The sequence below is a fragment of the Peromyscus californicus genome, unplaced genomic scaffold, assembly GCF_007827085.1.
Source record: "Peromyscus californicus insignis strain IS unplaced genomic scaffold, ASM782708v3 Scaffold_4__1_contigs__length_199733344, whole genome shotgun sequence".
In the NCBI taxonomy this organism is placed as follows: domain Eukaryota; kingdom Metazoa; phylum Chordata; class Mammalia; order Rodentia; family Cricetidae; genus Peromyscus; species Peromyscus californicus.
In genome coordinates, this window is record NW_026294562.1 from 162,346,138 (window position 1) to 162,355,820 (window position 9,683).

The following is a 9,683-nucleotide window of genomic DNA, read 5'->3' on the forward strand; positions in this document are numbered from 1 at the left end:
AAATCACGTGGTAGCCGGAGAGACGAGGCGGCTGCCGGAAGCTCCTTTCCCCTCGCCCTCCCCGAAGGCGCAGGAGAGAGGGCGTGATGTAGTTTCCGCTTCCGGTACCTCTCTTCCGGCCCTCCGGTACTGCACGCTGGGCTGGTGTTCGACTCCAGCTGGGGCTGCAGAAGGCAACAGTGATCATGGCGATGTTTGAGCAGATGAGAGCGAACGTGGGCAAGTTGCTCAAGGGTATCGACAGGTCTGAGCTCGGCTGGAGGGTGCGCTCTGGCCAAGCGGGGTGGAGAAGACAGGGAGCCAGCCAGGGGTGGCCAGGGCTCCACGCTCAGCCAGAGGTGGAGTTCTCCAAGTTTCCCTCCGTCCCTCAACTTTCCTTTTACTGCCACCACAGACTCTCAGTGTCTCTTAGTCTCTCTCTTCTCTGCTCTTCTTGCCAGCCATCAAACGTAAGGTTCACTGATGTCTACTCGGCTAGTGGGAACCGGAGGTGATGGAGACAGCCATGGGTCCTGCTTTCCTGGACTTAGGTTCCCATTCCAGTCGCGCGACGACCCCTTTCAACAGAGAGTGATAGCAAGGAGCGATCAGGGCCAGGCCAGGGCAGGAGAGAATAGAGCTGGGTCAGAAGCGGATCCAAGAGGATGTCAGTAGATGTTCAGGCACATATACAGGATGCGGAGCCTGGCCGAGGTTGGAGGCATCCTAAACGACCCAGGGCTCCAACCGGGATAGCCAGAAGTCTGAGTTGTGAGCAGGATTTACTGGAGAATGTACAGTTGGTCAGCTCTCTGGGTAGATCCAGTAGATGGGACTAGCTTTATTATTTAAAATCGAATGAATGTAGGTTTATTAAAAGGATAATAAAGGGAAGACTACCCCAGGGCCAAATTGAAAGCTATAGGAAAGAAGAGGGTGATTTCAGGTTAACGAATTACAGTGGTAGACCCTTAGCCCTATAATGGGACTGGCCTCTGTTCTTGTCTTTGTTTACCCTTGTCTGTTTGTCTTGTTATCTCCCTCTTTCCTTTTTTTTGGGGGGGCGGTTTTCGAGACAGGGTTTCTCTGTGTAGCCTTGCACCTTTCCTGGAACTCACTTGGTAGTCCAGGCTGGCCTCGAACTCACAGAAATCCGCCTGGCTCTGCCTCCTAAGTGCTGGGATTAAAGGTGTGCGCCGCCACCACCTGGCCCCTTTTTCCTTTTGAGATAGGTCTTCACCATGCATCCCAGACTAACCTCACACTTGGCAATCCTCCTGTCCTGCCTCAGCCCCCTGGGTGTTGGGATGAAAGGCATGTACCACCATGCCAGGCGGTTCATCCATCATGATTCTCTTCCAGGTACAATCCTGAGAACTTGGCGACCCTGGAACGGTATGTGGAGACACAGGCCAAGGAGAATGCCTATGATCTGGAGGCCAACCTGGCTGTCCTGAAGTTGTGAGTGTCTGTTCCTCCTCACTGTCATGCCAGCAGCTAGCGAGCAGGATGCCACTCTGGATAGGGAACTGGGTGCACACGTGCCCCGGGCAAGCTGCAGGATGTGGCTTCTCTTTGGTGTGTAAGCTAGGAAGCCAAGGAGGTCAGAGCAGGGTTTTTTTGTTGTTGTTTTTGTTTTTAATTAGCTACAAGACATACAAGATTATCTCTGTAAACAATTCTGTTGCCTGACATATTACTGTAAATGAACATCCATGTTGTTAGTGCCACTGGCCCTTCGCCACAAGCTTTGCCCCGCCAAACCCTACCTTATGTAACTACTGTGGAGCTTCAGGTGCCTGCATCTGGATCAGCTGCTTGCACACCTGCTTTCTTGCATCTAGATGAGCTGCTTGCACACCTGCTTTCTTGCATCTAGATCAGCTGCTTGCACACCTGCTTTCCTGCATCTAGATCAGCTGCTTGCACACCTGCTTTCCTGCATCTGGATCAGCTGCTTGCACACCTGCTTGCGTCCAAATCAGCTTAGCTCAGATCTGCTTGCTTTGAGCTCAGCTGTAATCACATAGCACATGCTCTTCTCTTCCTAGAGTCTTCCTCTCATGTGTGTGCATATGTATGTATGTGCATGTTTGTGGGAGGAATGTGTGTGTGCACATGCATGTGGAGGCCCGAAGTTGGTGTCAGGAGTCATCTTCAGTCGCTCTTCCACCTTATTCCTTGAGTCAGGGTCTTATTGAACCCAGAATCACCAGCACATCTAGTCTTTGCTTGGTCAGGGAGTGGAATTCCAGACAAGCTGCCATGCCTACTTGTCATAAATATTTGGGTTTTTTTTTGTTTTTTTTGTTTTTTTTTTTTTTTGGTTTTTCGAGACAGGGTTTCTCTGTGTAGCTTTACGCCTTTCCTAGGACTCACTTGGTAGCCCAGGCTGGCCTCAAACTCACAGAGATCCGCCTGCCTCTGCCTCCCAAGTGCTGGGATTAAAGGCGTGTGCCACCACCGCCCGGCATATTTGTTTTATTTTATTTATTTATTTTTGTTTTTTTGAGACAGGCTTTCTCCAGACAAGCTGCCATGCCTACTTGGCATAAATATTTGTTTTATTTTATTTATTTATTTTTGTTTTTTTGAGACAGGCTTTCTCCAGACAAGCTGCCATGCCTACTTGGCATAAATATTTGTTTTATTTTATTTATTTATTTTTGTTTTTTCCAGACAGGGTTTCTCTGTGTAGCTTTGGAGCCTGTCCTGGAACTCGCTCTGTAGACCAGGTTGGCCTCGAACTCACAGAGATTCACCTGGCTCTGCCTCCCGAGTGCTGGGATTAAAAGCGTGCGCCACCACTACCTGGCTCTTGTTTTATTCTTTTTAATTCATTTTGTTCATGAGTGTGAGTGCAGCACTCACTTGCCGTGGCAGGCCTAGTGTGGAGGACAACTGTGAGCGGTCAGTTCTTGCTTTCCATCCTTTTTGTTTGGTTGGGTTTTTTTTCTGAGACAGGGTCTTTACATATCCCTGGCTGTCCAGGAACTCACTCTGTAGACCAGGCTGGCCTTGAACTCACAGAGATCCGCCTACCTCTGCCTCCTAAGTACTGGAATTAAAGGCGTGTGCCACCGTGCCCGTCACTTTCCATCTTTTTGAGTTTCTGCTTTTGAAGGCTAACTGGCCTACACACTTCTAGAAGATTGTTTCTTATCTGACTGTAGGAGTGCTGGGATTACAAATATACCCACTACATACAAGGGCTATCATTTTATCCATTTGTATAAATATAGCCCAGGTTGGCCTCAAATTTGCAATCTGCCTGGGTCCTAGGATTGCAGGCATATGCCACTACAGCCAGCTTTGCAAGATGGCACCACTGCTACATCTCTTGTTCTCCTTCTCAGGTACCAGTTCAACCCAGCCTTCTTTCAGACCACAGTCACTGCCCAGATTCTGCTGAAAGCCCTCACCAACCTGCCCCACACCGACTTCACTCTGTGCAAATGTATGATCGACCAGGCACATGTATCCTTCCAGCAGCATGGGAGAAGGCTGGGAAGCAGGGCAGAGGAAGGGATCTGGGCATGCCTCCAAAAACCAGGTGCCTGCTCTGGGATCAGCTCGATGCTGGGTCAGCCTCAGATGCTGTGTGGTACCTCCATATGTGTGTCTCACATATGGAGGTCCGAGGACACTTGGGGTAGTCAGTTCCCCCCTTCCACTGGGGGTTCCGAGGATTTGAGCAGATGCTGTGTGGTATTCATGTGTCTCAGAGTGCATATGGAGGCCCAAGGACGACTTGGGGTAGTCTACTCTGGGTTCCGGGCATCTGGGTTGTTAGGCTTGTGCCAAGCACTTTTACCTGCTGAACCATCCTGCTGGCTCAGAATTCTTTTTGTTCGTGTATTTATTTTGAGTAAGGGTCTTGCTATATGATCCTAGCTGGCCTGGAACTTGCTATGTAGGCCAGCCTGTGCTTGAACTCACAGAGATCCACTGTCTCTGTCTCAAGTGGTGAGTATCTTTTGAGATGTTGAGAGTGGAAGAAGATGGGTGGAGAGGGGTGACCTAGACCCACACCATAGCCTCCACGGGTTTCTGTACTGTTTCCTTAATGCTTCCTGACGCCAGCAAGAAGAGCGGCCCATCCGACAGATCTTGTACCTTGGGGACCTGCTGGAGACTTGTCACTTTCAAGCTTTCTGGGTAATGTCCTTTGGATGCTGGAGTGATTGCCTTGCATGTGGGATGCTCTGGGTGCCGCCCCCACCCAGTACTTCATAAACCCAGAAGTACTTCATAAAACCAGCACGTCTGTAATTCTAGAAGGTGGGAGTAGGAGGGTCATCCCCAGCTGCAGGGAGAGCTTGAGGCCAGCCGGAGCTATATGAGAGCCTGTCTCAAACACACAAAAGCAGTGGTACCTGCTTGGTCATGGCCTCTGTCCTCTGTCTCTGTCTTCACATAGAGCCAGGACTGGCAGATCAGCCCTTGTGCCCACATGGCTCAGACTGACCTTGTCTCCTTGTCCTATGCCTTGAGATGGACACAAGACGGGCAGCTGCCCAGGGGAGGCTAAGCTGGCCAGATGGCCCTTGCCTGAGGTACCAGTTCTTAGGAGGCTGAGGATAGAGTTCCAGGCCAGGGGCTGGAGAGATGGCTCTGCAGTTAGGGCTCCGCCTCACAACCATCCATAACTCTGGCTTCAGGGAATCCAGCATGCTCTTCTGGCCTCGGTGGTGGTCACTGGCCATGCACATGGTACACAGACATACATGTAGGCAAAACACCCATACACATAATAATGTAAGTTTTTTAATTAAAAAAAGGTAGGTGTTGTTGCAAAGGACCAGAATTTGGTTCCCAATACCCTTGTTGGGCAACCACCCGCAGGTGCTCATATTCACATAGATACACCCATATACACATAAATAAAAATAAAATGTTATCTTCTAAAATCTTTAGAAAAAAAAGTCAGGGTCAGCTTTTGCTACATAGCAAGACTATTTAAAACCCAACGGCAAAAAAGCAGCGGGGAGAGGAGGTAGCATGGTGGCCGTGGCGCACGCCTTTAACCCCAGCACTCGGGAGGCAGAGGCAGGCGGAGTCCTGTGAGTTCAAGGTCAGCATGGTCCACAGAGTGAGTTCCAGGACAGGCAACAAAGCATCAGAGAAACCCTGTCTGGAAAAACAAACAAACAAAAGGAGAGAGAGAGAAAGAAGGAAAGACAGGATGTTCTGTACCCAGGCTAGCCAAACCTGCTATGTAGCTGAGGCTGGCCTTGAACTTCTGATCCTCTTGCTTCAATCCCAGTGCCAGGATTATAGGCATTGCCATCATACCCAGCTTATTCGCTTATTGGTTGGATTTTGAGAAAGTTACCATTGTAACCTAGACTGACCTGGAACTTGAGATCCCCCTGCCTCAGCCTCCAGAACGTCAGCACCCTCACTGATGAATGCCGACAGTAGTGAGTACTGCTGGTGTTAATACTGTGGGCATCGTTCCTTCTGCAGCAAGCCCTGGATGAAAACATGGACCTCCTGGAAGGCATAACTGGCTTTGAAGACTCTGTCCGAAAATGTGAGTCCTCTTAAGTCTGGGTGCCCACGGGAAGGGGGCAGTGGTAGCAGAGTCCTAAGAAATGGCCTCTTGTCACTGTCCTTCTAGAGGACCTGGGAGAATGGAACCAATGAATGAGGCGGACTAGAGTCTCCTGCAGCAGCCAGCTTTATTCAGAGCATCAGACAATTTAAAGGTTACGAAAGGTCCTATGAGCAAGTTCACATGAGTTCAAGCCCTTTCCAGTCACAAAGATAAGCTGCTGGGATCTTAATCATTTGCTTGTTTTTGAGACAGGGTTTCTCTGTGTAGCCCTGGCTGCCCTGGAACTCGCTCTGTAGACCAGGCTGGCCTCAAACTCACAGAGATCCGCCTGCCTCTGCCTCCAAGGCCTGTGCCACCACCTCTGGCTTGGGAAACATTTTTTCTTTCTTTTTTCTTTTTTTTCCCCCCCTGAGGCAGGGTTTCTCTGTGTAGCTTTGGACCCTGTCCTGGATCTCACTCTGTAGACCAGGCTGGCCTCCAACTCACAGAGCTCCGCCTGTCTCTGCTGGGGTTAAAGGCATGCACCACCTCCAGGCTGGGAAATTTTGAATAACAAAAGTGAGTAGCTGTGTGTAATCTGGAGGAAACCCGCTCCTATTTGTTCCACCTGAAAAGCACAAAAGCACATTCTAAGAACATGCCTTATTTAGAAGGATCTCTTGTTCTGCATTTCCTCCCAAGCACTGAGAATTCTCCTCCCACAGCTCCACTGGAGACCGTGTTTGGCCAGCCTCTCACACTCTTTGTTTTGACCCCTGCAGTTATCTGCCATGTGGTGGGCATCACGTACCAGCACATCGACCGCTGGCTGCTTGCCGAGATGCTCGGAGATCTGACTGGTGAGACTTACTGTTGTGTCAGCCTGAGAAGGTACAGGTGGTTGGCGTGGGACCTCAGCCAGCCCCGGGGAACCCAGTGCACCATTTCGAGGCCATTATCTGGTCCAGAGAGGGGCTAAGGGTTTGGTGTAGGATGCTGCCCTCCGAATCTCTGAGTTCAAGGCCAGCCAGCTCCACACAGTGAAACCCTGTCTCAAAAACAAGTTGCTGCCCCACCGGGTGTGGTGTCCACCTGTAGTCCCAACAATAGGAAGCTGGGGCGTGGGCTGCAGATAAGACCCTTGAATGCCAGCTGTGTCAGACAGTGGTCCTGATGCTGGTCGTGGCAGTGATGCCAGGAGCTCAGACCTTTTCACAGATGGAGCAAAGCGGACACGATGCTTGCATCTTGTAGTAGTTGGTACTGCAAAGGGCAGTGAGGCTACTCTAGAGGGACAGCCTTTGGCGGGGCCCCAGTGTCTGGAGGTGGGCACGCTGAGAAGAAAGGACGTGTTGGTCCTGTGGCAGAAGCCGACCTGTCATGTGTGCTGGTGGCCTGTGTGCCATGGAACAGAGCAGCATGACCGGGTGAGAAGGCAACTTTCCTGTGGTCATGGGGTCTTGGGAGGACTTCTTGTGACCTTTGCTCTGGAGTGACAGAGAACATAGGAAGGCTCTGGGCAGGGGTCAGCCTTGGTCAGGGGGACTTGAAAGGTCCCTCCCAACCAAAAAACATTTGCAAAAAGAAGCATGGGTGCTGGAGAGGGTCCAGCAGTTGAGAACATTTGCTACTCAGTCTCGAAGACAGTTTCAGGATCCCAGCATCCATGGTTGGTGGTTCAGAAGCAGCAAGAAATTCATTGTACTCTCTGGCCCAGGAACACCTGTGCACATTCACACTTGCACTCACACATAAGTAAAATAAATGTTTTTTAAAAGAAATAGAAAGGATTGTTAAGAAACCAAGGGAAGGGGCTAGAGAGATGGCTCAGTGGTTAAGAGCACTAACTGCTCTTCCAGAGGATCCCAGTTCAGTTCCCAGCACCCACATGGCAACTCACACCTGTCTGTAACTCCAGGATCCAACACCCTCACACAGACATACATGCAGGCAAAACACCACTGCACACACATGAATGAATGAATGAATGAATGAATGAATGCCGGCAACAAAGGAAACTGAGCCTGGGGCATACACTCTATAATCCTAGTACTTGGGAAAGAGGCAGGAGGATTAGAGGTTGAAGTCATCCTCAGCCACGTGGTTCCAAGCCAGCTTGGGCTACGAAAAACCCTGTCTCAAAAAAAAAAAAAAGAACAAGGGCACTGACTGCTCTTCCAGAGGTCCTGAGTTCAATTCCCAGCAACCACATGGTGGTTCACAACCATCTGTAATGAGACTTGGTGCCCCCTTCTGGCCTGCAGGGAATACTGTTTACATAATAAATGAATCTTAAAAAAAAAAAAAAAAACCTGAAAAAAAATTAAAGAACAAAAACCCTGTGTGACTAAGATACTAAGGCTGGTGGCAGGCCGGGCAGTGGTGGCTCTCTAGTGCCTTTGATCCCAGCACTTGAGAGGCAGAGGCAGGTGGATCTCTGAGTTCAAGGCCAGCCTGGGCTATAGAACAACTTCTAGGACAGGCTCCAAAGCTATACAGAGAAGCCCTGTCCCAGAAAACCAAAAAGAAGGAGGGGGGGGGGGGGAGAGAGGCTAGTGGCACCCCCTGGTGGCAAAGTGGAGAATGAGCCCCCAGAAGTCAGGCTTTGCCCTAAAGGCCGGAGTTGCCTAGAGCACTTGGTCAAAGGGGGCCTGGCTTGGTGAGCCCCGATTTCCCTGCCTCTAACATCTCCACCCTGCCCGTGTCACCTGCAGACAACCAGCTTAAAGTGTGGATGAGCAAGTATGGCTGGAGCGCCGACGAGTCAGGGCAGATCTTCATCTGCAGCCAGGAAGAGAGCATTAAGCCCAAGAACATCGTGGAGAAGATTGACTTTGACAGTGAGTGGCCTGGGGCCACAGGCTGTGGGGAGACATGGTACCCTCAGAGAACAGGCTGCTGGCCCAGGGAGAACCAGTGAAGGGCCTGGCAGGGTGTTCCCATCCCCTGCTCAAGGCTGCCTGTGCGAGGCTAGTCTTGCTTCTCTGTGCCTCAGTTTCTCGTAGAAAGGCAAGTGACAGTACCAGTTATGACAGAGCGTATGGTTCTTTATGTGTGAGTCATTTGGTCCTCCCGTAAGAGAGTTGCTCATTCTAACTTGGAAACCAATAGAAATGGCATGGTGCCTGCCTCCCGGAAGGGGCAGTGTGAAAGGAGATCATCTTGTAGGGCACTCAGCCAAGGGCCAGGCACAGTGAGTGTCGGTGACCGCTGTCACCGTCACGCTTTGAGTAAACAGACTTAGCCACAGAGAACACAAAGCAGGTGTGGCAGCATGTGTCTTTGGTCTCAGCACTCGGGAAGCAGGAGGCCAGCCTGGACTACCTGGTAAACTACCGTCTTTAAATCAGTAAGTAATAACTAGGATTTTTAAAGTGATCCGGCATTTAGCTGGGTACCCTGCCTCACTCTTCCGTCTGGTGAGTGAGTGTCACGAAAGGAGGGAAGGCCTCCCCGGGTTCCCTCCTTGGTCTCCCAGCTTTGACTGTGTCGTATCCACACTGGGCGCCCTGACCTCTGCAGGCAGTGCTCATCATGTGTGCATCTCAGAATTCTGTGGAAGGTTCTGTGTGCAGTAGAGAGCTACAGGCCAGGCCAGCGTCCAGTGAGTAGCTTGTGAAAGTATTGTTAAATGCACACAATGCTTAGTACCAGACATGTGTTCAAGCACTTTAACTCTGTAATCCTATGAGATAGATGCTTTATACAGATGGGGAAACTGAGGTACAGAGCTTTTAAGTAACATGTCCAGGACCATTAAACTACAGCAGCAAACTGCTTTTGTGGTTGTGACCTGACCCTGAAGGACAGACATCATCTCCCTAGAAGGTGGCTCTCCTCCTCCTCCTCCTCCTCCCAAATTTACCCTGTTTTCTCCTTCTCAACAGGTGTGTCCAGCATCATGGCCTCTTCCCAGTAACTGCGTGCGTTAAATAAAGGCATGTTCACACCACCCTGCTGTCTCCTGCCTCTGCCCTCAGAGCCAAGGCCCTAAGCCGAGGCCCTTCCCTCTTCTTGGGCGTCCCCCATGCCTCTCCCTTCCACTTCCTCCTTTACCTCCTCTTCCTCCCCTTCCCCCCCCCACCCCGTGGCCTTTCCCTGCCACTCCTTCCTGACCTGTGAGTCAGCCCAGCATGAGGTAGGCTGAGGAGGGTGAGAGGCTTGG

At 50.7% G+C, this 9,683-nt stretch overlaps 1 protein-coding gene across 2 annotated transcripts; it reads left to right on the plus strand.

The window, feature by feature from the left end:
- The first annotated feature begins 96 nt into the window (after window positions 1-96).
- Window positions 97-9,470, plus strand: Eif3k (eukaryotic translation initiation factor 3 subunit K). 2 transcript variants are annotated; one of them, XM_052763208.1, is made up of 8 exons: window positions 97-244; window positions 1,342-1,440; window positions 3,336-3,456; window positions 4,063-4,137; window positions 5,449-5,515; window positions 6,301-6,378; window positions 8,233-8,358; window positions 9,406-9,470. In XM_052763208.1, the coding sequence occupies exons 1-8, from the start codon at window positions 186-188 to the stop codon at window positions 9,435-9,437; spliced, it is 657 nt and encodes a 218-aa protein (XP_052619168.1). In that variant the 5' UTR covers window positions 97-185; the 3' UTR covers window positions 9,438-9,470. The 2 variants fall into 2 exon arrangements, with proteins under 2 accessions (XP_052619168.1, XP_052619170.1); XM_052763210.1 differs by lacking the exon at window positions 97-244 and adding an exon at window positions 290-449.
- Window positions 9,471-9,683: the final 213 nt, after the last annotated feature.

Coding starts and splice junctions, on each gene's coding strand:
- Eif3k (XM_052763208.1), top strand. CDS start 186: ATGGCGATGTTTGAGCAGATGAGAGCGAACGTGGGCAAGTTGCTCAAG. Junction 4,138..5,448: donor GTCACTTTCAAGCTTTCTGG/GTAATGTCCTTT, acceptor TTCCTTCTGCAG/CAAGCCCTGGATGAAAACAT. Junction 6,379..8,232: donor GATGCTCGGAGATCTGACTG/GTGAGACTTACT, acceptor TGTCACCTGCAG/ACAACCAGCTTAAAGTGTGG.